We start from the raw sequence: 26,929 nt of genomic DNA, 5'->3' as shown, positions 1-26,929 counted from the left end.
CTCTCCTCCATCCCACCCAGGGGGAGTGAGCGAGCGGCTGTGTGGGGCTTAGTTGCCGGCTGGGGTTAAACCACGACAACACCCCACATGGAATAATGTGATACCCATTTATAGCTGGGTTGACAGTGGTTGTCCTTCACCACAGGTCAAACCTGTGCCTTTGGATCTCACTCGTCTGTGACACTGGGATAAATAGTAAATGTACTTGACAAATGATAAATGCAACATTATTAGTGCTGCAGGGAAGTGAGAGCAACCCTACAGCTGTTGCTTCTTTCTAATTTGAAAACATCAACCTATCAGGTAACGCGCTGGCAAAGATGCAGTCTTTTTTGAGATCTAAAATGGATGTTCTTGCTGTGATGGTCGTTAAGAACCTTTAAAGTAGGAAAAATGTAGGAAGGCTTCGATAGCCCTGGAGTTTGTGCAAAATCAAAGCCAGATAATAATACACATATGAATTTCAGCTAGCGAAATGCTACTCTATCCTATTATGTCATTTTTTGATGCCTGCTGACAAGAAATTTAATGGAGATCAAAGCATTTTCAGTAGAAAGATCCCTTCTGAGATTGTATTTATATTTATTTACAGCCTTTGTCATCTTAAAGCTACCTTCTCCTGGAAGAAAGGGTCTACTAAAATTATTGGAAAATAGTAATTTTTGCTTGAATTCTGTAGAAAGATTTGAGTTCATTTTTTGATTACTGTTTGTTCATGTACAGTGCAGACACAATATCTCTGTATTTCCTTTTGATTCTGTCATCCTGCTCTAATGACTGATTTGGGAAGGTATAAATATCTATTAAAAAAGATTTCTTAGCTCCAAATAATTGTCTTCACAACGAGAATAAAAGGCGTTGGTTGTGGTGCCCACAAAGGCACATGACACCAGTGCTTTTGCAGCACAAATTGTATGTGGGTGTGGAAAGGTGCCCATTTTTTAAACATGCTAAGAAGCAGAGTGCCTTGCTAGGAAGAGGTGCTGAGGAGTGCTGGCTGCTTTGTCCTTCACTCCAAAAATAAGGGCAAAGTGAAGCTATGCTGTGAACTTCAAAGGAGCCAGGCTTTTGCCCCAGAGCTCCTTCCCTGATCTGGGACACCCCACACTCCTTTAAAAGCAACAACAAAACCTACATAACTTGCATTTTTTTTGAAACCTCACAGTCTTGCACCTCCACTAGCTTCTTCTGCAAGCTATCTGGCTCAGCAGGAAAACAAGAGAGTCCTAAATGTTTCCTTCATAACAAAGGGATGTCTCCTTTCCCTCCCAGGAAGCTCCACGGGAATTGCCACAATTCATAAACTTAAGAGTAAAACCAGAAAGTGTGTTCATAAGGAGATTTTGCTTTTCCTCTGTGTCGGGTCTTTTTTTCCCTCCTTTCAACTGATTTGGGACAAAGATGCAAAATAATGCATATTATAAAGTGCCTGAAGGTTGCACTTACATTCGCTTTATCATCACTGCTGTAAGCATTCGAGCAGCTGAAGGTTGCTGTGAAATGTTTATGCGAGGCGTATCTCAACCCCAAAGATGCAGGGAAACTGGAACCGAAATGCATATTTATGAGGCCTCACGAGAGCAGGGCTTGCACAGCCAGCTAGGCAGGACACAGCCACCCTCCAGTGACTCTTCAGGCACGTACCAACTGCTGAACAGCTGTTAGCCAGCCACACAGCAAAAAAAGAAGATATTCATGGCAAAAAAACAACGATAAGAAAGTAACCTGCCCGGGGACACTTGTGAGCTGAAAACTAGGTTCAAATCATGACCCACATTTGGGTCTCCAATGATAACGGGCTGGATTTAGCTTCTCTGCTGATGCTGAAGGCTGGGTCTGCACACACAGTACTGACCTGGCAGCCAGGGGACGTGGGCTGTGCCTGGCTGGCGGAGGGATCGAGGAGCCAGAAATAAATGAGCGGTTGATCTCATTCACTCATCTCCATCTTTGAACAATTTTGAGCGAATAACTGAAAAAGGTAAATTATTCATATGGAGCTATTCTAAGCTCAGAGTCATGCAGGCACCTGCTTTAACTAGAATGGGAATTGTGCCTGTGCTGCTGAGGGCAGAATTTGACTTTTACTTTAATTGATGCAATTGTAAGACATAATTCAAGGCAAATCGCCTATAGAAAGCCCCCAGAGTGAAAGTAGCATTCAAAGTCACAGTGTATAAACAGCTGGGGGTACGAGCACGGCAATAACTCTCTGATACTGAAGCACAGAAGCAAAAATCCAGTGCAATAAATAACTCTGATCTTACCTCCTACTAGTAAGTAGCTATTTGGGAATAGAGTTTTCGCTTGCATAAGAGCTCTAGCATGGCCAGAGTGGAAGAGGTCAAATATCCCATCTGCATACACTCTGACAGGTCTGTCAACTGTGGAGAAAGAAACAAAACAGTGATTTTTTCAGACCTAAAACAAGTTGCACTTAATTCTACTGGACAGGTTTTTGTTCCCAGATAAGATGATTGGGGAGATTTACCCCAGTTCTGATGTTCAAAATGCACCGTGGGTGAACTCACAGTGTTTTATCCTGCTTGTTACTTGTTCTTCTCTGTACTCGCTGCTGTTTTCTCTCAGACTTAGCCTATTTATTATCATCCACCATCCCTGTATTCTAATTTAGCAAAAATGTCATCTTCCTGCCTCATTTGGAGTTCCACCATATGTCTTGTTCTTTTCTCTCTGCCTTTCTAGTCAGTTCTGCCTCCTGGAGTTTTTCAAATTTTTCCTTATTTTTTCCTATCATCTCCCTTTTCTTCCCCTCTTGTCTGTGACTTTCTTTTTTTCCACAGCTTACTGCTGTAAAAAAATGTATCGCTTACCTCTTCCACATAAACCTTTCACTTCCCTTTTTTCATACTTCCCCCAAGCTCTTCTATTCTCTCTAATGAGCCTATAATTTTTTTCCTCACCATCCTCCTGCTATCACCCTTATAACTCTTGCTTTCTGTATGACATCTTTAGCAGCAGCCTCCAGCCAGAAAAAGGACTTGCTTTACCAAATGACATGCCTGACAGCTGTGCCACCTCTGAACAAAAGGACAGCGGAGATGAGAGCAACAGAGCTCCAACCCCCATGGACCGTGCTTCGATGCTACAGAGAGATGTCTCTGCTGTCAGGACATCCAAGGATCCACGGCAGAACATTGTTCCTTGCAGAGCTGACTGGAAAGCTGTGGCTTACCCCTATAAAGTGTACGTACTTTAAAAGCTTATTTTAAGTACACAAATAAGTATACAAAGGCTTTTTTTAAAGAATCTCTTGGAATTTAGGGGGACTGAAGTATGTATTTGGGACATTACGTGAAATCATCCTGTTTCCCCAGCCCAATCACTAAGGTAGGTCTGGAAAAAATGTCCAGATAAAGAGTTCCAAAATTGGGCATGGTTTCTTTTCAAAGGGCAAATGGCCTTTAAGGCCACTTAGGGTCTGACATGATCAACAAAAACGTCAGTGAAGGAAGAGGATTTCCAGCATACAGAGGCAGTATGGGAAGAGAATCCAGGAGGTACACTACATCCACTACACCACATAATTTTCAGGCTGGCAAGCCTTCTTTCCAATCAACATGCGGACATTCACGAAAACATCAAACTCTAACTTGAAACGTTTTCTCCTGTTGTTTCTCTAGCAGAAGATAATGGTCGTCTAGTTACTAGTTTCTCCCCCATTACCTGACAGCACCAGATACCGGGCTGGCTTTTCTGCTTCCAAGTGGAAGGCACAAGTGACCACTGACAGATGTTCGTAAGGGAGAGCCTGGTGTCCCAGCACCCAGGGTCCTGCTGATGTTGCTCCCTACACATACCTGGTGTCCCCAGGCGGGCTTGTGCAATGGTTAGCTTCTCATGGGGGGCTTGGCACTGACAGCTTGTTTCATCTGCAAACGGAGCAGGTGCCGTCAGAGTCTGGAAGGGGAAAAAACACAAAGAAAGTAAATTTGTTTTTTCCATCAAGTAGTTTAAAAAGAACCATTTAACTGTGGCGGGATGCTGTAACCAGGCTTAATGCTGACTTTTTTCCAGGGGATTTTTGCTTTTTGGTCACCCCTGAGCATACACAATTCACACAAGGTAAAATGATGAGGAAAATAAAGGTTTCCAAACACATCATGCAACTTAATTCTTTTTGTCTGCTGAGAAGCTCAAGCACTTTTGAGGTAGGTGCAAGTATATAATTTTTCTTTTGCAGGGCAAAGTCAGCAACTTAATCCTTGGTTTGGTCTCAGTGAATCCAAAGGGCCAAGATGCAAAATGTATTCTGCTATGTGTAAATAATAGCTGGAAAAACTAATTGGGATTTAGAAAGCTGCACATGGGCCACCTCCTCACAAGCACCAGCTCCTTCCCCCTGACAAGACATCAGTACAGATGACTGAGACTACAGGTGGTTTTGTTGTGTCTTTAAGCAGAACCTTGTATTATTTTGAGGAGCCATTCAAAATAAAGCCAAGACTGCAACCAGAAGTCCCACCTACCTAGAGCTAACTGAGCTACAACTCCTTTCTCTGGTCTGACACATACTGTAATAGTACTGAAATGCTCTAACTGTGATCAGAGCACCACAAGGTTACTTGCTCTGGAGAGCTTATAACCTAAAGATGTAAGAGAGAGAGTGCGGATGTGTGAAGAATAATGTGGCATTATCTGTCAGGACACTTGATTACAGAAATTGCATTTTCTGCCCGTGCCTATGTAGGAAGTTATCAGCCATCAGAACATCAGATATTTATTATCTGCCATATGGTCTGATATGAAAAAACACGCTGCTACTGCTCTTGGCTTGAAATCTTTACGAAATCATAGAAACAGCAAACTACCACAAGCTGAGTTTTGGGTTGCTTTGTTTTTGTGAGATGAGGTGGTAGGTGAGACAAGCTGAAGGAAATCTATCCTTTCCTTTGCCTCCACCATGATTTAGCTGGGACCTCGTGGCCTTGCAGCAGTGGCTTGGTTGGGTTTTGACAGTGACCACTTGTGTGATGTACAGTTGTCACGCCAGTTTGCGCACCCACGGTTGACCGTAACAGAATCTCTCTTCCCCTTTACACTTTTTTTCAGCTTTTAGATGCTGAATGCTTAATCACTGGCATTTATTTTCTTTAGCATCCTTGAGGCACTTTAAAACATGTCATGCCTAATTGTTGCTGACCTCTGGGCTCACTGGCTTGTTGCATGGAAAGCTCAGAGGACAGTAGTAAAACAGCAACAAAGACTTAAAGACTCATATCCAGCTCTTTCTGCTGATTTATTAGTCATTTTGTTTACTGAAAGCACTAAAATTTTATGTAGATTTCTTTTTTTTCTCCTTCCATTTTTCTTTCCTTTTTTTCATAATCTCAAATATTGCAGGAAATCATCATCATTAGTATCTTAGTGATGAAAATCACAGCATCTCTGCAGAGGCAAGGTTAAAAATGGAGAAACTACAACCAAGTCCAAGTTTCTGTCTGGGTTTTGTGGATGGGAACTGTTCATGAGGCTACCCATGCTGCACAGTGTAGAATATTACACATAATCATACTGTGCCAGCTCCTTCCTTTATTTTCTAAATACTGTCTTTTTGCTTCTGGCTTTGCGATCGCTGTGTGCTAACCTGTCTTTTTACCTCCAAGCAAGGTCAAGTTACATGGCAGCCCATACAGCCTGGTTCCCGCTGGGATAAAGAGAAAGACAGAAATATTAAAACAATAATGGCTATGGTCTGAGGCCTGCAACTGGTAATCAGATCCTAGCTTGGCAGAGGCTGTTTCCTTGGAGATTATTTGAAGAAAATAGGCCTGGTTTGCAGGAAGATTTTTTTTCCCCAGGGCAAACACAGTGGTGCTTTTTATCCTTGTAAACGCCTTTGCAACACCAAGGTTTTTCTTTCAGTCTTTGCTCAATGGAGAACAACCTCTAGTAGCTTCCCATCAGTCCAGCTTTTGTAAACACTCACCATTAAAGCTCGCTTTGTGGCCGAGGGCTTAGAACCAGACCTGTCAGTATTCCCATTACTCTGTGACCTCTCAGTCACTGGATATGAAAATACATTAAATACAATAGATTAAAATCAGCAATATTCTATCAAAGCCACATAGAGAAACACATAAATACCATGTGCTGACAGATCAAGGGAAATACAGCAATAGCTTCCCAATGAGTATCCAATACTATTTCATTTTATCTGGCTTAGAAAAAATGTTGCTGAGCTTAACAAAAACATCTTATTAGTAAAATAAGATGAGACTGTTAGGTTTGTATATTATAGCATAAGATGAAATATTTCAAGAAATTATTAAGAACTAGAAATAATTTATCAAACCTCTTTCAGTTTGTATATCATTACTTGTATTTTTTCCAGTTTCTTGTCAGCAATAACTAGAATTGGGAGAAGAGAGCAAGTGATTTATATAGCAGCTTCTTCATTTTAGTTAATCCATTAAAGTACTTTTAGAAGTTCGCTATAGTTTTGCCAATAATCAGATGGTTAGACAAAGACTTTGTGCAAATGTACTTCTGTCTTTCTCTGACAGATTTTTCCCTTCATCTGTGCCTTCATTTTCTAGGCATTTACATTCTGCGATTAGTCAAGCAAGTCAAATTAGCCTTGTATTTTGGACCAAGGTATGCTTCCGAGATCTGTATCATCCTGTAGCAGAGTGCTCTATCGCCTAAGCGTGAGTTCAGTGATGAATTATCTCATTTTGTTTGTTCAGCACCTGCCTCCTCCTTGTATTATTTGATATTCTTGTACTGGAAGCTTCAGTAAATTCATCCATAGTCACCAATTCCCTGCCTCTCATGATTTCATACTCCTCTCTCTTTTCTCCCCTCAGTCACGTTTTCCAGGCTGAAGAGCTTTACTTTGTTTATTTGCTCCTTGTATGGAAGCTGGTCCATAACTTTGATTATTTTTGTTGCCCTTCCCTGTTAACTGCAAAGTGCTTTATACAGTCTTTGGACTGATAACTCTTCCGATTTCTAGAGCTTTAGTAGATAGGAATAGAATATTATTTACATGGTGCTCACACTTTGCGGTTATCTTTGATGACATAAGCACCTTACACCTGGTGTCAGCAGGGAGATCTTACTTTCGTTTAAGTAGTCCAAATGCCACGTTGTTACTGTATTATTAATATGTGGTGTCTAGAGAAAGCCTATTATATGTCATAAATGGAGAAGTCATTGTAATATTAGGACTCGTTAGTGATATGTACTTCAGAAGTTGTTAAAAAACTCTTGCAATGCAAGACCTATTTCCTGGGAATTAAGATGCTGCATTCAATTATAATTAAATTCACTTCCTAAAAATGAACGTATGTGAAAACATCATATCCAATAACCCTAGCATATCAGAAGCCATTCATACAATGACAAGTTTAAACACTGTCTTACTTGCATTCTCACAAATTTGCAAAATAACTGAATGATGCTCAGTAAACTTCAGGAAATTAAAAGATGGAAGGTAGGTAAAGGGGGGCTTCCTAGCAAATGCCTCACAGCTCCATTTGCACGCAGTAATGTCTTTGTAACCCCTGACTATATTTAATGAGACAGTAGCCCAGAGAGGAGAGTACAGTGTGGTAGGCAGCACTGAGCTGGTTCTGTGGCAGGCATACTTTATGAAGAAACCCTACGTGACAGCTAGAAGCAGCTTATTTTCAGGCCTATCTTGAGGCTGCCTATTTATTATCACTCTTCATAGTCTCAGGCTACAGTAGCTATTTAACTTAGCTGCTAGTCAGCAGATAAACATTCATAGCTTATGTTTCCAATGGATGAAAACGCAAGCGGTCGGTGATTTGTAGAGGAACAGGGGTCATACCACTGAAATAACAGGTCAAAAGCACAGCACCTCCACACCCTCTCTTTTGTTTACAGCCTGTAATAGGAAATAATTAGTTGTATTATGGTTTCCTTGTTTTCTATATAGTTGTTGGGGTGGTTTTTTTACATAGCAGCAAGGAAGACAGAAATATTTTTTTAAATGGGCAAATGTAGACCCATCTATGCCATAGTGCATCTGCCATTATAACTCTGCCTGCAGGGTAATTGCATGCAATGTGTGCTAATGGAAGGAGCTACTCTTTTCATTTTTTTCTTTTTTTTTTTTTTTGATTCGCACAGCTACGCTACCTCCCTCACCACATGACACATAGACAAAAACGTTGTTCTCTTGGTAGAGAGAATAGCTGAGTTGTCATCTAAGATTTTGCCATCAACAAAGGTCTAAGAAAATTTCAGATCTTGAACCAGTACAGCTACAGAGGCAAAACTTGGTAGAGCAGGCTGGCCTGTGCTTATCAAACAATTAAGCCAGTAGGCAAATTCTGTGGGAGGTCTGATGCTGTAATCTCCTTTTATCTCAGAGGCAGTATTTAAAACAGATAACTGATTTCACTGGAACAAATCACGTGGGTAAGATCTACTCATATGAGGAAAGATTATTTTGGGAACCTGCTCCTGATGTTGGCAAACAATATTTACAGAGCAGGAAACACTGACATCAGTTTTAAGGAACGTTTAAGAGAAAAACACTATCAAAACTCTTGAGAAGGAACCAAAAATACATGCTGAGTTTCTGAAGTATGAATACCCTTTGCACGTGGAAAGACTATGTTAAGGACTACCAAGGTCTTCTCTTAGAGGTTCAGGGAGTTAACATTGTGAAAAATGAAAACCATGTTGCCTCATGTATTACCTTGGATAACCTTGACCCAAACAAGTAAATTTATGAGCAATTAAGTTGTAATTGAATGTTATTGGTGGGTGCCTCCATATAAACTTTTCACAAACAGTTCCAGTATTAATGCATGTATCAAAAGAAAATCTAGCCTATTTTCCCACAGTTCTGCTAACTCAGGGAGGTGGATGTAAACTAAAAATAAGGCAAACTAACCCACTAAGAATAATAACATTAAAAAAAAAATCTGTTTGCAGGCATTCCAAATTGCCTTATTCTCAGTTGCTTTTTCTGGGCTTTATCTTCAATCAAATACACTTTGCTTGTCATTACTATTAAGTCAGTAATGATTAAGTGCAAGATGCAATTACAAATTGAAGATATAATAGAAGAAAAGTAGCTTTCACTGCCTTCTCAAGAAGCACAATGATGTATATATGTACAGATTCATGGATTATGAAACTAGAACAACTATTGGATCACCTAGTCCAATATTTGCAAAAGGCCAAAGAATTTCGCGACAAGATTCCTGTGAGACAGCCATGACTTTTGACTGAACTGGAACATGTTATTTAGAAAATAAAATCCATTCTAGAGGTAGGATGAGCCCCAAGTCAAGCAGAGCTCAACTGAAAGAACCATTGAGGAAGCACCTCAATCTCCATGAACACCAGCTGGAAAAGAAATGTGACCCTCGTCAGCTTACCCACCTGAGCCCGCTCCCCTGGCACAGCTGGAAGGAGCTGGAAGGAGCGCTGCGTACGAGTGACCCAGGTAGGACCCACTGAAAGAAACTGCAGCTAAGGCGGCGTGCAGCCTGTGAGCCTAGATGTCCTCCTGTCCTGATGGCTAAAGACTTAGCCAAGCTGTCAGGTGGCCCGGCACTGAGGAGGGTTACACAGTATTTGAGTATAAAGAAGTATGCGGCTCCTTAAACAGGGCACTGGTTACCAGGCGGCAGCCTGCCGACGCCATTGCAAAATGAGGACGGGGCTGCAGAACCAAACTGGCCATAATGCATTTGCAATTAAAAGCTGAATGGCAGGTGCTTGTTGGCCCATGAGTAATGCTGAAGGTTGGCCATGGTCAACAGACCTAAAATGTGTAACCACTGCTCTAATGCCACTCTTGTTTTACTGATCAATCCAGAAACTGGAGATGATGTCAGTTCGTATTTTTTTCTAATACCCATTTCTTTTTACTTGTACATTAGTGTACACACCTGATGTATGCCTAAAAGGACCTAACTTCAGCTTTAACATAGGTAAGGGTTAATCTACTGAAATCAGTTGAGTTTTAGCTAAGATATTGGGTGAATTTGGCCCAGTATTCAATCTCTGCTTGTGTTTCTACATAAAAATACTTGACGTCTATCAATCATTCCATGTCAGATGTAGGACAGCATTTTGTATAAACCGTTACTCAAAATAGAGCTATGTTGAAGCAAGAGAAACCCCATTTTTTCCTCCCGCACAGGAGGCACGTACTCTCTGCAGTTCCCCAGCTGGCAGGCAGAAGCACCCTGGGAAGAACTATTTTCCCATAGGGAATGCATCGGGCTTCTCTACCAGATCCCTGATTCTTCCAGCACGTTTCACAAGAGCTTTTCACCTTATGCTGTCTGTCTATGTGTGTGTAGGAAAGGAAAGCAGATCACATGGAAACAAAGGTATAAAGCACGTATTGTGATAGATGGTTCAGCTGCATTGAGTGTCTGTGCACAATCCTGGATGTGTGGTTATACGCAACGCATACTTCTTGCCCATGTAGTTAGTATTTGGCTCCTAATTCTGTATTTCTTCCGCGTCACATCCATGTATGTGTTGGGTTTCTTTTTATGTTTTATATAATATTACGATATAACACTGTTGTAACAATGGTTTTCTACTCCTTTTTTAAAGATATGATACAAACCTTCATAGTAACAACAACAGCACAGTTTAAGAAATTGGTAATATTCTCCTAATAAAAGCTTCTTCTAAAATAGTATTGCATATATGCATTTGCAAGCAAGGAATACAATACGTGGAATGTAATGTTTGCTCCCTGTGTTTATATGTCATTTGTGAATCCTGCAAAAAATATCTCTAGTTCTGTATATCTGACAAATACGTATTGCAACATGTTTTTGCAGAGACTATGGCACTTCGGAACATATACCAATTGCATGTCTTTTGATGTAGTAAAGGGAAATCACAGCACATTTTTGGTGTCTACGGGCAATTTTTTTTTTTAAGTGTGGCAAAGATTGCTACATGTCCCCAAGCACCATCACATTTGGCATGTTTTTATGGGTTTGCCCTGTTATGTAGTAGCCAACATTTATGAAAACTAAAATTAACGCAGAGCAGAAACCAAACTTGTAAAGGACCAAAAAGATATTTGGTCAAATAAAGTCATTTTGGGTTCCTCAAATGTAAAGCTGTTTACATATATATTTATGCTTAGTTCCACTTTGAAGCAAACAGATGGCAGACCCCCTAAGTCATAACATCACGTGAGAGAGAAACAGATGCATGGGACACTTTTTACACAATAAACCCCCCTAAATTCATCATTAGCTCCTCTGATTAAAATTGCATATACCTTTCAGTGATACAGGAAAGATAAATATGAAGATCTACGGAAGCTTATGAAATAAAATATCTGAAGTAATTCTAGAGGTTGCATCAAACCCTCTCAAAACACTGTTTGCAAATATGAAGGGAGTAAGGCATCCCGGGATGAAACTATAGGAATCCAAGGCATGCACACTTTTCTTGCAATTATTTCAAATTTTTGCTTAACATTTCATTGCTTAACAGCAGTAACAGGGAAATTGTCTAAAGGAGTCTAGTGCCCCCTTGAACCACTATACAGCTCCAGGAAGTGAAAGTACTGAAACATTCTCCTCTACCCTTCAATAAAATAAAAAAACCAAACAAACAGTGTTTTCCAAATGTACTTGAATAATTTGAAGAAATGCATTCATATACTCTCATTTCTTCTAAAAAATCAATAAAATAAACAAAATGGCTAAAGCAGCTGATACCTAAAATGACGTGAGAGCTGCGATCTGCAATTGTACCTGAGTCTCATTCTCCAAAGTATTGCAGATTCAGTGGCCCCAATATATTTGATACCTAATTCCTATTGAACTATAAAAGTCTGTAGCCTCTGAATCTCAAGACAACGCAATACAAGTAAATCCGGGCTTGGAAGCAAACAGTGGGATTGCCAGGGTGAACCTCAAATGGCCCTGATGCTTACAGTGCCTTGGCAGAACATGTTTTATCATGGGCCACATGGAGAGGTCCTAAGTCTCCAGCTAGTCTGTCCTTGCAGTGGTGGTAAGTGGTGATAGAAAAAACTAGTTGGGTACTTTCCACACAGGATGCCCCTTCCTGCAGAGGCAAATGGGATCTGGCCACAGCTTGAGTTGCCTGAGAACAGGCGTCCGATGGTAGCACAGATGTCACGTAACCATGATGTCGGGAACAGCCCGGTGTTCCTGGGATCGCATTGCCAAGGACAGAGCAGACACAGCAAAAAGCACCTATCTGCTTCTTTACGTCATCGTGAAGATAGACTCACTTCAAATTCATGAAAACTGCTGCTTAATTCCTGCCTGGCCCTGTACCCACCAACGTCCCCACAAGCGCAGGCCGAACCAACCACCCACCTGTCTACTCCCTCTCCTCCCCTGCAGTTCACCTTGGCTAATTCAGGTGGTTTTCTGCTTATCTGGTTTCTTAAGGTTCCTTAAGTTGTGCCTGGCCTTCCCTGTGTCTTGCAGAAGAGCCTGTATTCCCGATTGGGGTTCAATCTCACGTTAGACTCAAAGCACAACAAGGTAGGTACTGCGATGGAGGCGTACGTTTCATCGCCCTGCACTCCCTTAGCTGACCTAACCCTAACGGCTTCAGCTAGTTTTGAAAATAAGACATTGGTACCCAGGTCCCAACAGTACTTTCCCAGGTGTTCCCACTGAGGCCTGTGTGGGACGACAGAGATGGAAATACAAGGAAAAGGAACTCTCAGCGTGTTCAAGGGCAAGATGAGACCAAGCAGTAGGTTTTGAAGTTTGTTTTCAAGTAAGTTTCGATGTGTATTCGGTTTTGCTTTATCTGCAGCACTGTCCTTATAAATTGCCATCATTGTTTCCTTTTATGAAAGACACTATCTGGGATTGTCTTCCTGAACAAAGTGCATTGAAATGCCTGCCTGTTTGTTTCTTTCAGGGTGAGGATTGGTAATTCTCGAGGTGCACACCAATCCTTCAAGGAGCTGCCCATATGTGGGACCAAAGTCTTGTGGGACCAAAGTCAAACTCTTGATCCCAAGGGACATAAATAAATTATAAAAAAATAAACAAATAATTTCACAAGGCTTTGTACTTACTCTTTAGTATTTCATCCTATGGTATCTCTGCTATCCAGTTCAACTAAAAGCTTGTCTCACCTATGGGCCTTTTTACTACAGACGCACGCAGGCAAACCCTAACGCTGGGATTCCCAGGCTGAGATCCACAGCCCAGCAGTGCTCTGCAGCTTGTTGAAAGTTATCCGGGGGCAACTGCCACACCTTCAATGTGCGGCATGATATGACCGGCAGCGATGTTTATCCCATTTAAAACAATGAAGACCCCCATGACCAAACCATGGGTATCCTAGGGTTTAAGTAAGAGAAGCGATGCTCACTTAAAAAAATGGATGGGACAGTGGTAGATGAGAAAGTGGCCTAACCCAGCAGTTTGGTCCAGACGAGAAATGGATAAATGCAAAAATATACAAACCAGGATGGGAGAAACACTATTTGTGGTTTTTTTCCTTGACTACAAAACTGTTAAAATCACCGCTACGGATAAAGCCTGCTACTTTAATTGGTTTGTTTCTCTGTTGTGCATTGAGACTAAGGTACGTGTGTCACTCGGAGAGAGATTTGCCTGGCATTCAGATACGTGGAAGTTGAGAATGTAAAGAAGGCAAAGATTAAGTGAGAGACGGACCAGGGGAATTGCCTGAAGCACGAACGCTCATTAATGCTCTAGTTCCAAAGAGTGTCTTGGGAAAAAATTAATGGCAATTTATATCACAACAGCACTAGGCGCTGGAAAACATCAGGTTTCGATATACATTGAAACTTACCTGAGAATTGCCTTCAATTTCCCCTGTTTTCCTGCTCTTTGAAGGATACAGGGGTTTTCTTTAGTCCTACTGTGACACTTCCTGCCAAGCTAGAAGACTCCATAGCCTAAAATCAGAGGATCTAGTGGCAGACATCCATTAAAAATATTCACAGTTTTAAGGCTTTAAATAAATAATTCCAGTTTTAATGAAAAGGACGACAACTGTTTCAGAAAAGAACTAACCCCCTTTTCACCTTCTAAAATTTGAGCTGATTCTGAAGTTATATTTCTTAACAAAAATTGCTTCCTAAAAATGAGCCTATATTAAGAACTTGAAAGCGCAGATAATTAATTTTAGAGATGCGTAATAACCAATGAACAGCATTAAAAAGTCATCTGTAAATATCACAGACTTTACTTGCCACAGTTATACCATTCTAAGGTACCAAAGCCATCCTGAGGTACCATCCTGAAGTATCATCCTGAGGTCCAGGATAATAAAACGATACTAAAATGTTAACTGAGACACCCTCTTTCATTTATATTAATGAAGTAAGTGACTTGGTTACTGGCCCACCCCTGTACACGCTGCCTTCAAAGGAGTGGGATCAGAGAAAGTACTGAAGATCTTAAAAAAGATCTGATAGGAACTTGTTATCCCTGTTATTAGATCATCTGTCAACAGGTGATTCACTTTAACTCTTCAGGACACCAGCTCTGAATTCTTCTCACTTAAGATATAACTTGACTACGCCTGCTTGCATCGTTCCTTATGCCCTAACAAGTATGGAGTATTGCATTATACTTCACCAGGCAATTTTTTTTTTTGCCTGAAGGTAACGTAGATCTGCTGACAAAATATCACTTTATAAGGACTCACTTTCCATAAATCTTTATTCAAAATATCTCCGTTGTCCATTATGGGTACTCAGGAAGATCTAAAACATCATAATGAATTCCTATTTTATTCATGTACTCTAGCTGTCACCGTAATTTCCACAGAAATTATACAGAATGCATGATACTGTAAATACTGGCATCATATTGTCACTTCTTTCTTTAAAATCTTTTAAAATGTCAGACTACATGGAGTAATATATTCAAACGAGTTATTTCTGTGCTTTTGACAGAGAAATCTTAGACAGCCTGTACGAACACACTGCAGTAACAACACGAGCTAACTTTCCCTATTAAAACAACTCCAAAAGCCTTCCATGAACAAATTAACAGTCTTCTTCAAAGTTGATTCTAATTATAAGTAGAAAACATTAATTTAGGTCAGCTCCACAACTGTTGCTATTTCTTGTCATATCAGAACAATGTCTCAACTACAGTGTTGAATTTAATTACTGGTCTGATGTTTAAATAAATATGTTTTAATTAGGACTGTGACTGAATTCTGGTGTTAAATGGTCTAATTTCCAGTACTAAACTGTTGCATCAATCACGCGCTTTCACACCTTGATGCTGTCTCTGCACTTCCATGTGTGCAAACTGGTATTGTTATTTTCTACCGCCTTGCCAATGGTGCATACCATGTCGGGGAAAAGGAGTGATCATTCCTGACAGGAATAATAAAAGGTTTCAATAAAAAGCAAGGAAACATTCCAATTATTTTAAATTAGCACATGAAAAAAGGGCAGCGCTCAGAACCTTAACTCTTGGGGCGCAGCAGCCTTGTAAAGTTGCCTGCACGAACTGAAGGAGCCTTCCCTCACCTTTAACCAAAGACCATCAAGGGAGTTTATTTTTACTATCACTCTCCTGGCTCTTCCTCGTCCTCCCGTCCCCCCAAAAACCGCAGCTCGCCAAGACTCTCTTCCTTACACATCCCGAATGGAACAGGAAACTCCTCGCTGGGCTCTGAAGTTGAGCAAAGTGGGATTTACCATTCCTGGGTGCACTAGACCTGGCCGAGGGGCTGCCCTTCAGGGCAGGAGGAGGAGGGGGCTGCCGGCCCCGGCGGGACGTGCCCGTCAGCCGGAGCGGCGGCTCGGGCCCCGCGCAGCGGCTCCGGAAAGAGCCGGGACCGGCCATCGCTCCCTGCAGCCGCCTGCTTTGCTTGTACGCTGCTCCTCCGCATTATTAACGGCATGCAGCTTTTTTCACTGTCATACGGCTTTACCGAGTCACATGCTTCCCGGTACCTGAGCTGAAATCGCGGCTCTGTACTCCGGCTATTCCATGCCCGCCTTTTACCAATGCGGCGGACCTCGCCACATCATCTCGCAAACGCACCCTTCTTCCTCGGGGGATTGGGGTTTTTTTGCTTTTAAAGGCGGGACGAGAAATTCTGCTTAGCTGTCACTGTACTCCCCGAAGTCCCCAAGCGACAAAGCACAGCAAGGGCAGCCCGGACGGGACCCGCACCCGGAGGCGCGGGCACAGCCCACCCCCGCAGCACCCTTCGCTTCTCCTTTCCCCGCGAGGCGCGGCGCGGCGCTGCACAAAGGGACCCGCCGTCAGGCGGCACCGGCCTCTCCCTTCCGCGCCCCTCCGCGCCCCCCCGCACTCGCCCCCCGCCCTGCGGCCCCGCAGCGCCCGGGCGGGAGCGCCGGGGTGGGGCCGAACCCCCGCCCGCGGCCGGGCCCGACTCACCAGGCGAGGCTGGGGGCAGGTGTGCTCCAGCTCCTCCATGGCCTCCGCGCGCCGCGCCTCAGAGGGGGATTTCGGGATACCTGTTTCTGACTCAGCATCGGGCGCGAGCACTGGCATGGCCGGCGGCAGACTCGCCCGCCGCCGCCGCCGCCGCCGCCGCCGCCGCCGCCGCCGCCGCCGCCGCTGCCCGGGCCCGCCCGGCGCGGGGCTCCGCCGTCACGCGTGTGCCCGCCCCGCGGGGGTTCTCCCCGGCAGCCGCCCGGGGGCATGGCCGCCGCGCGTCGCCATGGCAACCGGGCGGCCGCCTCGCCACCGCCCCCTCCGCGCGAGGGACGCCGCGCTTGTTTGCATGCGGCTCCCTGGTTGGCTGCTGCCCCCGCCGCGCCACCGCGGCCCCCAGCGGCTCCCCGGGCGTCCCCGGCCCCCGCGGCGGCGGCAGGGCTCCGCGCTGCGGCCTGCCGCTGCCGGGCAGCCCCCCCGCCCCCCACTCCTCCCGGGGTGTGCCCGCCTGAGCGCCAGCAGGCCCGGCTTAGTGCCCCGCACCGAGGCGTGCCGGAGCCGTGCGGGCATTTGGGAGGCAGAGGGGCCCCGACCCGCACGCAGCTGCACAGCCAGGCCAGGCGCCGCTCCAGCGCACACCTCCCGCCGGCCCTGGCCGGCCTCCATAACTCCCTGACGGGCCTTGACTCGTTCGAAACGGGCCGCGGGAGCGAGGGGAGGCGGGGGAGGAGGCGGCGCGGGCGGGCGCGGTGCTGAACGGACAGCTCCTGCCCGCCGCCCCGCGGGTAACGGCCACGCGCGCCGCCCGCCCCCTGCTGCGCGCCGAGCCGCCGGGGGCAGCGGCTGCAGGGCGCCCCGCGCCGCCCGCTGCTTGGCACCGGCTGCGAGGGTGGGCCAGGAGCGGCCGCCCGCTTCCCCGCCCTGGGGAGGAAACAGGTGCTGGGAGCGCCTTTTCGGAGCGGGGCCGCAATGCCGGGGCGTTGCCGCGTATTGCGTGGTTTTCAGTTAGTGACGTCAGAAGAATTCGGGGGACAGGGGTAACGTTTCTTTCAGAGATACTCACTTCGACTTGGGTTGAGTTCCCAGGCAATGCTTTCCCAAATTTGTGGTGCTAAAGAAAAAAAGTTGTTTTTTAGTGAACGGAATTATAATATATAAGAGTTTTGGTAAAAATGTCATTCTCTTCTGCCAAGAGATGGATAAAAGGATGTAGTCGTAATGGTAGCAGCTCCGACTAAATGCAGCGAAACGTTTCTATCACAGCCAAACACGTGACAGGGTTCCCAGGCCCTCCACGAGGAACCTGCCCGGGAGCCTCGACTGCCTCTTCAGGCGTGCTGTGCGGCTGCTTCACCGCACGCAGCTGTGGCTCCTACGCTGCTGAAGTGAAATACCGGGCCTTCTTACTCCTAAATCGCATGAGCATGCAATCAACATAATATAAAGCCAACGCGTTTTAGAACCAAGAGACTCCATTGGCTATTGTTAACCTTGATAGATTCGTTAAAGCGGATTCCAGTAGTACTTAGCTGCGATGGGCACTGTGAGCATTGTTTCTAAAAATCAGACTTCATCAAGGAGCACAAACATTTAAGGCCATCCAAAGCGGTGAGGAGTTACAAGAGAATTGTGCCTCAGGGTAATTCCCTAGGACTTGAGAGCTTAATTTCAAATGTCTTATCTTTTGCACATCTGCAAAGGAGGCGGAGCACAATACAAAAAAATACATGAGCTATGTGAAAGGGAAAGGGGTAGGTAAGAGAAGAAGAGGAGATGAGAAAGAAAGTAGAAAGAAAATAGAATGTCAAAAGAAAGAACGAGACAGCAGTCAAGAAAAAAGGAAAATACATGCCAAAAGAGGTGACTGAGCAAGGAAAACAGGTAGCCAAACTAACTCTCACAGCTGAATCTTTGTCTCATAACTGAGTTCCTTTACCAGTTATTCTGCGAGGACTACTCACACAGTATGGAAAGCATACTCAAGGGAAATCATAGAATCATAGAATCATACAGGTTGGAAAAGACCTCTAAGATCATCGTGTCCAACCATCAACCCAACACACCATGCCCACTAAACCATGTCCCTAAGGGCCTCATCTACACGTCTTTTAAATACCTCCAGGGATGGTGACTCCACCACTTCCCTGGGCAGCCTGTTCCAAGGCCTGACCACTCTTTCAGTAAAGAAATTTCTCCTAATGTCCAATCTAAACCTCCCTTGGCGCAACTTGAGGCCATTTCCTCTTGTCCTATCGCTGGTTACTTGGCAGAAGAGACCAACACCCACCTCGCTACAACCTCCTTTCAGGTAGTTGTAGAGCGCGATGAGGTCTCCCCTCAGCCTCCTCTTCTCCAGGCTAAACAACTCCAGTTCCCTCAGCCGCTCCTCATAAGGCTTGTGCTCCAGGCCCTTCACCAGCTTTGTTGCCCTCCTCTGGACACGCTCCAGCACCTCCATGTCCTTTTTGTAGTGAGGGGCCCAAAACTGAACACAGTATTCGAGGTGCGGCCTCACCAGTGCCGAGTACAGGGGCACCATCACCTCCCTACTCCTGCTGGCCACACTATTCCTAATACAGGCCAGGATGCCGTTGACCTTCTTGGCTACCTGGGCACACTGCCGGCTCATGTTCAGCCGGCTGTTGACCAGCACCCCCAGATCCTTTTCCTCTGGGCAGCTTCCAGCCACTCCTCCCCAAGCCTGTAGCGTTGCCTGGGGTTGTTGTGGCCGAAGTGCAGGACCCGGCACTTGGCTTTGTTGAACCTCATACAGTTGGCCTCGGCCCATCGATCCAGCCTGTCCAGGTCCCTCTGCAGAGCCTTCCCACCCTCGAGCAGATCAACACTCCCACCCAACTTGGTGTCATCTGCAAACTTACTGAGGGAGCACTCGATCCCCTCGTGCAGATCGTTGATAAAGATATTGAACAAGACTGGCCCCAGTACTGAGCCCTGGGGAACACCGCTCGTGACCGGCCGCCAACTGGATTTAACTCCATTGACCACAACTCTCTGGGCTTGGCCGTCCAGCCAGTTTTTTACCCAGCGAAGAGTGTACCTGTCTAGGCCGTGAGCCGCCAGCTTCTCTAGGAGAATGCTGTGGGAGACAGTGTCAAAGGCTTTACTGAAGTCCAAGTAGACCACATCCACTGCCTTTCCCTCATCCACTAGGCGGGTCACCTGGTCATAGAAGGAGATCAGGTTGGTCAAGCAGGACCTGCCTTCCATGAACCCGTGCTGGCTGGGCCTGATCCCCTGGTTGTCCCGGACATGGCTCGTGAGCACCCTCAAAACCAACCGCTCCATGATCTTCCCCGGCACCGAGGTCAGGCTGACCGGCCTGTAGTTCCCCGGATCCTCCTTCCGGCCCTTCTTATAGATCGGCGTCACATTGACGAGTCTCCAGTTGTCCGGGATCTCCCCAGTTAACCAGGACTGCTGGTAAATGATGGAGAGCGGCTCGGCAAGCTCCTCTGCCAGCTCCCTCAGTACCCTCGGGTGGATCCCATCCGGCCCCATAGACTTGTGAGCATCCAGGTGGCGTAGCAGGTCATTAACTTCATCCTCTTGAATTATGGGGGGTTTATCCTGCTCGTCGTCCTTGTCTTCCAGCTCAGGGGGCTGAGTACCCTGAGGATAACCACTCTGACTACTAAAGACGGAGGCAAAGAAGGCGTTGAGTACCTCAGCCTTTTCCTCATCCTTGGTGGCAACGTTCCCCCCCGCATCCAATAGAGGATGGAGATTCTCCTTGGCTCTCCTTTTGTCATTAACATACTTATAAAAGCATTTTTTGTTGTCTCTCACGACAGTGGCCAGGTTGAGTTCTAGCCGGGCTTTTGCCTTTCTAATTTCCTCTCTGCACGACCTAACGCGATCCCTGTACTCTTCCTGAGTTGCCTGCCCCTTCTTCCACAAGTGATAAGCTCTCCTTTTTTTCCTGAGTCCCAGCCAGAGCTCCCCGTTCAGCCAGGCCGGTCACCTTCCCCACCCATTCTTCTTGCGGCACATGGGGACAGCCCGCTCCTGCGCCTTTAAGACTTCCTTCTTGAAGAGCGTCCAGCCTTCCTGGACCCCTTTGCCCTTCAGGACTGTCTCCCAAGGGACCCTCTCGACCAGTGTCCTGAGCAGGCCAAAGTCCGCCCGCCGGAAGTCCATGGTAGCGGTTTTGCTGGCCCCCCTCCTTACTTCACCAAGTATCAAGAATTCTACCATTTCATGGTCGCTAAGCCCAAGCCGGCCTCCGACCACCACATCTCCCACCAGTCCTTCTCTGTTTGTGAACAGCAGGTCAAGCGAGGCATCTCCCCTGGTGGGCTCGCTTACCAGCTGCGTCAGGAAGTTATCCTCCACACACTCCAGGAACCTCCTCGACTGTTTTCTCTCTGCCATGTGGTATTTCCAGCAGACATCTGGAAAGTTGAAGTCCCCCACGAGAACAAGGGCTAGCGACTGGGAGACTTCTGCCAGCCTCTGGTAGAATATTTCATCTGCCTCCTCATCCTGGCTAGGTGGTCTATAACAGACTCCCAGCAGGATATCTGCCTTGTTGGCCTTCCCCCTCATCCTTACCCACAAGCACTCGACCTCGCCATCACTACCATCGAGCTCTAGACAGTCGAAGCACTCTCTAACATACAGGACTACTCCACCACCTCTCCTTCCTCACCTGTCCCTTCTGAAGAGCTTATAGCCATCCATTGCAGCACTCCAATCGTGCGACTCATCCCACCACGTTTCCGTGATGGCGACTAAGTCATAGCTACCCCACTGCACAATGGCTTCCAGTTCCTCCTGTTTGCCGCCCATGCTGCGTGCATTGGTATAGGTGCACTTGAGCTGGGCTGCCGATTTCTCCCCCGACAATGACGTGCGGTCCCTAGGCTCTGCTCTAGTGAGCCTGGTTTTATCCCCTTCCCCCTTCGAATCTAGTTTAAAGCCCTCTCGATGAGCCCCGCCAACTCACACGCGAGAATCCTTTTCCCCCTGTGAGACAGCTGAACTCCGTCCGTCGCCAGCAGGCCCGGTGCCGTGTAAACCTCCCCATGGTCAAAGAAGCCAAAATTCTGCCGATGGCACCAGCCCCTGAGCCACGTGTTGATCCGATGAGTTTTCCTGTTCCCTTCAGTATTCCTCCCCGCCACTAAAGGGATCGAGGAAAACACTGCCTGTGCTCCCGATCCTCCCACCAGTCGCCCCAGCGCCCTGAAGTCCCTTTTGATCCCTTCGGGACTTCTCTCTGCAACCTCCTCACTGCCAGCCTGTATAACCAGTAGCGGGCAGTGATCGGAGGCCTGCACGAGACTAGGGAGCTTCCTAGTAATGTCCTTCACCCGGGCCCCAGGGAGGCAGCAGACGTCCCTGTGGGATGGGTCTGGCCGACAAATTGGGCCCTTGGTCCCCCTCAGAAGGGAATCACCAACGACAATTACCCTCCTTTTTTTCTTAGCAGAGGCAGTCGTAATTTGTGGGGCTGGCTGCCTCGCCTCGGGCAACCCCCTGGATGGGCCTTCATCTTCGTCCTCGTTCGTCTGGCCGTCAAGTTCCAGAGGCCCATATCTGTTGTGTAGGGGCAGCTGGGAAGGTTGAGGTGAGGGAGGCCGGGCGGGGGTTCGCCTGGCACCCCGAGCAGGGACCTGTGTCCATTCCCCTCCATCGCCTGGGTCTCCTCCTTCTGCCTGGTGGCAAGAGGGCAGGGGTTCCTCCGCTTCTTGCGGAGCCTCCGTGTGCTGCCCTTGCCTCAGGGACGGCAGATGCGGCTCCACCAATCTATCTCCCTCATGATTAAACCATGGTTAATGCAACACTCTGCCTGAAATTTGTCGCTCATTTTCTTAGGAAAAATATTTGCAGGAGTGTTGTGCTGTTAGAAGAATATTTGGACAGCACGGCTGAGCAGTGTTAGGACAAGAGCAGCCAGAGGTAGCAGGTAGCCCTTTTATAAACCCAGCTGCATACGCCAGCTCTGAAGAGACCGGTTGCCGGCGTGCTGAAGGGGTAGCACTAGGTACGGAGGTATCCGGGGTCAGTGTCCAGCCCTCCCTGACCGGGCGGGTGCGTGGGAATAGAGATGAAAGGGAAATGGACCTTCTTGCAGCTGGATGATTGCTAATAAACTGGGAATGTAAATTCCCTTGCCTTTCATTTATTTTGAGCACAAAAGGGTGAATTTCATCTTTGCTTTCATGCTGAGAGTTTGCTATTGACTCCGGTTGCATTTTGAGTCGTCTTTTATAGAGATAAGGTTTTCCATATACATGTAGCATTAAAGAACGGTGTCTCTCTTGCAGCAGTGTTATTACCTATCAAAGTTGTGCCAGAATTTCAAAGTGGAAGTGGAATACTTTTCTGGCTGCTTATTTCATTTCCACCTCTGGGAAATACTTTATAATTTTTTTCCCTTCTTTTGAACAGCATGATTAAGAAATGTTGGGTACCTCGTTAATAGAGAGAGCGAGATATGAAATAATGGCAGAGGGAAGGTTGTGGGGTCTGTCATGTCTATCCAAATGGAATTTGTCACAGACCATCTTGGCTCTCATTATCTTAGTCAACGTATTGGATATCTTGAATAAGATATCCTAAATTGCGTCTTCTTCTAGCTGTGGGGGCAAAATGGGCTTTCAAAAGACTGGAATGTATCTTCTTTACTCTCTAAAATAAATAAATAAAAATTAGGTTTGACTGGAGAAGCTCAGCAGATGGTCTTCTGTAAATCCTTACAAGGCAGCCAACTTTTAAAAGAACAATCGAGCAAGAGTGATGGGTGGGAAGGTTCATGCATCTGATTTCTTTTATGTAACCAAGTATCTTGCACCAGGGTGAGTACGGTCTCCTGGGCATCCTCCTGCCATTTCTTCAGAAGTAACAGGGATGTATAGCCACTGCCTTTAATGACTGAGCTCTTGGCAACAGCTGCTTGGGCTTGAATAGACATCTGATGCATAAAAAACCTGTCCCAGGGTGCATAAATTAACGTCACATGCAAACAAGCCAGGAAACCATGATCCCAATCCTCTTAACACTAATTCCAAGGTCTGAATTGAATAGACAGCAAACAGGGAAAATTCTTAGTCGTTAGCAAGGTTCCATGTGATATGCGGTGGGGCTTTTTCTATGCAGAATTTCAGTTTGCAAACTGGAACAATTCTCAAAGTATGAAAAATATTAAAAAATAATATATTTAGGTGTTATATTTAAATCCTCTCCTTTCTCAGACTGAAAGTATTATCCCTCTCTGAGCTTCGTGGGCAGCTGAACTTTATAGAGACAAATGTTCTGTGTAGATTCTTCTATATCTTCAAGCCTGTCGTGGTTTAGTGCCAGCCAGCAACTAAGCCCCACGCAGCCGCTCGCTCACTCCCCGTGGTGGGATGGGGAGAGAATCGGAACGGTAAAAGTGAGAAAACTCGTGGGTTGAGATAAGAACAGTTTAATAATTGAAATATAATAATAATAATAATAATAATAATAATAATAATAATAATAATAATAATAATAATAATAACAATAATAATAATAATAAAAAAAAATTGCAATGTAAAGGAAAATAACAAAAACAGAGAGAAATAAAACCCAAGAAAGACACATGATGCACATGAAAAACAATTGCTCACCACTCACTGACTGATGCCAAGCTTGTCCCTGAGCAGCAGCCATGCCCTGACCAACTCCCCAACTCCCCCCAGTTTTTTTTGTTCAGCATGACGTCATATGGTATGGAATATCCCTTTGGCCAGTTGGGGTCAGCTGTCCTGGCTGAGTCCCCTCCCAGCTTCTTGTGCACCCCCAGCCTCCTCACTGGCAGGGCAGTATGAGGAGCTGAAAAGTCCTTGACTCAGTGTAAGCACTGCTCAGCAACAACTAAAACATCAGTGTGTTATCAACATTATTCTCATCCTAAATCCAACACACGGCACTATACCAGCTACTAGGAAGAAAGTTAACTTTATCCCAGCTGAAACCAGGACAAAGCCCTAATGTTTAAATATCTCCCTGCTTTTTATTTTTTCTTTTTCTATTTAGCCATTCATATTTTTAAAATCTTTTAGTGGAGCATTGATCAGTGCTCACAACTGTAACTAAACAAACTTCAATTCCTTGTAGATACCAGCCCCTATAAAATCTCTGTCATGCTTTTACCATATTAGGCATGTTAAACTAGAAATGTTAAACTAAACATGATTCTAGAAGACTAGCTCTGGTAGGTCAACATGGCTGAAATCTAAACATGAATTAACGTGTCCACCTCCCTCAGAGGGGTTCTTTTCTCTATATTTGATGGATTAAGCTAAGCAAGAAGCTTACTGCATCAAACTTACTACATCCAGGTTCATAGCTATGCTGTTTAGTGTACACTAATTGCTTCCTTATCTTAAGGCAAAATCCCTAGAAGGAGCAACCTGTACTTGGAAGTTGTGAATAAACCCATTAAAGACCTCAAACTGCTTGAGCAGGGAAATGATACGCATTTCACAACTACTTAACAAGGAGTGCTTTCTGCTCCTTCTAATGGTAAAGCAATGATATAGCTTGCTATCAGCAGCAAAGTATAATGACTTACATCCAAGCCACTTGCTAACAAGGTATTTTGGCTTAGATGCCCACAGTTGTCCAGAGATCTTACTACTACAGAGAAGTCTGTAAATACTCAACAAAGTCTTCAGGCTAAGGATGGCGACATTTGCTTTACTAAAGCAAAGATACTCCATTATTCTGGTGCCCTTTGTAAAAGCGGGGACTGGAATGCATTGCAGCCCTTGGAGAATATTCTCAAGTGTCTGAAGTGCCTCAGTGGATCTCAAGCACTAGTTAGCACAGCAGCAGTTGTATTTAAAATGGTCTTCACAAGAGAGAGGCTGCAAGAGTCTTCTGACTTATAACTGAATCATAATGAAGAGAAATAGACCCTCACGTTATTTCTGTTGAAAAGTCAGCAGGAAACTACGGAAAACCAGGGACTGGTATAGTTAAATAGTGTTTGACTTCAAAGCCAAACATCTACAGAAAACATCATAGAATCAATTCTTGAATATTTAACAGATGAGCTGAATTTTGCTTCAGCGTATATATTTTGGATCCTGGAGGTTTTAATGACTGTCAATTGCAAGACTTTATAAGATGAAGGAATGGTTTATATCTGGAGCAGATTAGTTAAAATACTATGTTTGTATGTATGTATGTGTGTATGTGTCTATGTATATATGTATCTATCTATGTCATACTAATGCTAGACGTGCTAGAATTAGTAGTCAAAAAAACAGCAGAAAAAGATACCTTATTGCTGAGATGATCAATTAGTTAAATCATATATTTTTAGACTGAGATTAAAACCCCACAATGGTAGAATTTTTCCCCCACCTGTGCAGGTGGGGAAAAAAAGGGAGAGAATGAAAGGTATGAATTTAAATACACCCTATTGGTTTTCACTGCCTCCAACACCATTGCTTTGCTGCTTCCATGTAATGTTGTCTGACACGGCAGCTTTAATTCATTTTTCAGTTGTAGTTCATCATTCCAGTGGAATGCACAGTGCTTACAAACTACCATGTTTTTGTTAGAATAAATCCAAAATATTTCCTATTTATGAGAGAGTCTTATAAAGTTGTATATAGATTAAATCCAAAAGGTTTTTTTATATGCAATGACAGTCTGAAAATTATGAAAAGTAAAAACATAGAATTTGGTATACCATAATCTTATACCTTGTTCTTTCCATAATTCCACAGCGGAGATGTGATTTTTAATAAATACTATATTCTCAGGGTACTTGTATAGAATCAAATTAGTCAGTCTTTTTATAAGAGTTTAATTAAAAACGTCATGTTAATTCCAGTACGGTTTATAGATAAATCATCTGAAATCCATAAATTCTTGAAAATAGCTTTTGATGATGCCATTCATCCCTGCTTTATAGCACTGTTTTGAATAAGTGGGGCTGCTCACTTTGGGGTAGGCTCTTTGTGTTCTTGCTCTTTCATGAACTACTTTTATAAGCACTTTTGAAGAAAATGGTGAGAAATTGTGGCTGTTTTTTGACCAAGAGGCTATCTGTCTTCATTTTATTTTTCCACAGTCAGAGAGACGGTCATTTAGTGTGGGCAACATTAGGTCTGTCTGTCCCATTATTAGATTGTTCTCTTGTCCTTGCTAATTTTAACAATCAAGCTTTTAATTATTGGGTTGTCAGGGGAGCATGAGGGATTTCTGGCAGTGGGACTTTCCTGCTGGATGCACAGAGGTTGGGAAGCACTTTGATTAGCTAACCTCTGTTGGTCATTCCCTTCCCAGAACCCCAACTATCTAGTCAATCCACTCTTATCATAAAATCATAGAATCATAGAATCATAGAATCATAGAAGTTGGCGGTTACATGATTTTATTAAAAGGGCTTCATTTCTGATGGTGGTCATTTTATCATAGAATCATAGAATAGTTTGGGTTGGAAGGGACCTTCAAAGGCCATCTAGTCCAACCCCCTTGCTGTGGGCAGGGACATCTGCAACTAGATCAGGGTGCTCAGAGCCCCGTCCAACCTGGCCTTGAAT

General features: G+C 44.9%; 1 protein-coding gene and 1 long non-coding RNA gene across 3 annotated transcripts in view; one reads left to right on the top strand and one right to left on the bottom strand.

Annotated features, from left to right (window-relative positions):
• Positions 1-16,499, bottom strand: part of PCYT1B (phosphate cytidylyltransferase 1B, choline) — a 30,989-nt gene extending 14,490 nt beyond the window's left edge. For both annotated transcript variants that reach the window (XM_075174689.1, XM_075174697.1), the window contains exons 1-3: positions 16,383-16,499; positions 3,822-3,921; positions 2,268-2,384 (exon numbers count right to left, since the gene is read on the bottom strand). In XM_075174689.1, the coding sequence (XP_075030790.1) occupies positions 2,268-2,384; positions 3,822-3,921; positions 16,383-16,499 (334 nt within the window). The remainder of the gene's footprint in view (positions 1-2,267; positions 2,385-3,821; positions 3,922-16,382) is intronic.
• LOC142093503 (uncharacterized) lies at positions 2,492-8,973 on the top strand. The gene is made up of 3 exons (XR_012677440.1): positions 2,492-3,207; positions 6,561-6,618; positions 8,935-8,973. It is a non-coding gene; the product is annotated as an uncharacterized LOC142093503 (long non-coding RNA).
• Positions 16,500-26,929: the final 10,430 nt, after the last annotated feature.

The sequence above is a fragment of the Calonectris borealis genome, chromosome 1 (assembly GCF_964195595.1).
Source record: "Calonectris borealis chromosome 1, bCalBor7.hap1.2, whole genome shotgun sequence".
Taxonomy (NCBI): Eukaryota; Metazoa; Chordata; class Aves; order Procellariiformes; family Procellariidae; genus Calonectris; species Calonectris borealis.
This window is presented reverse-complemented; position numbering and strand designations above follow the sequence as displayed.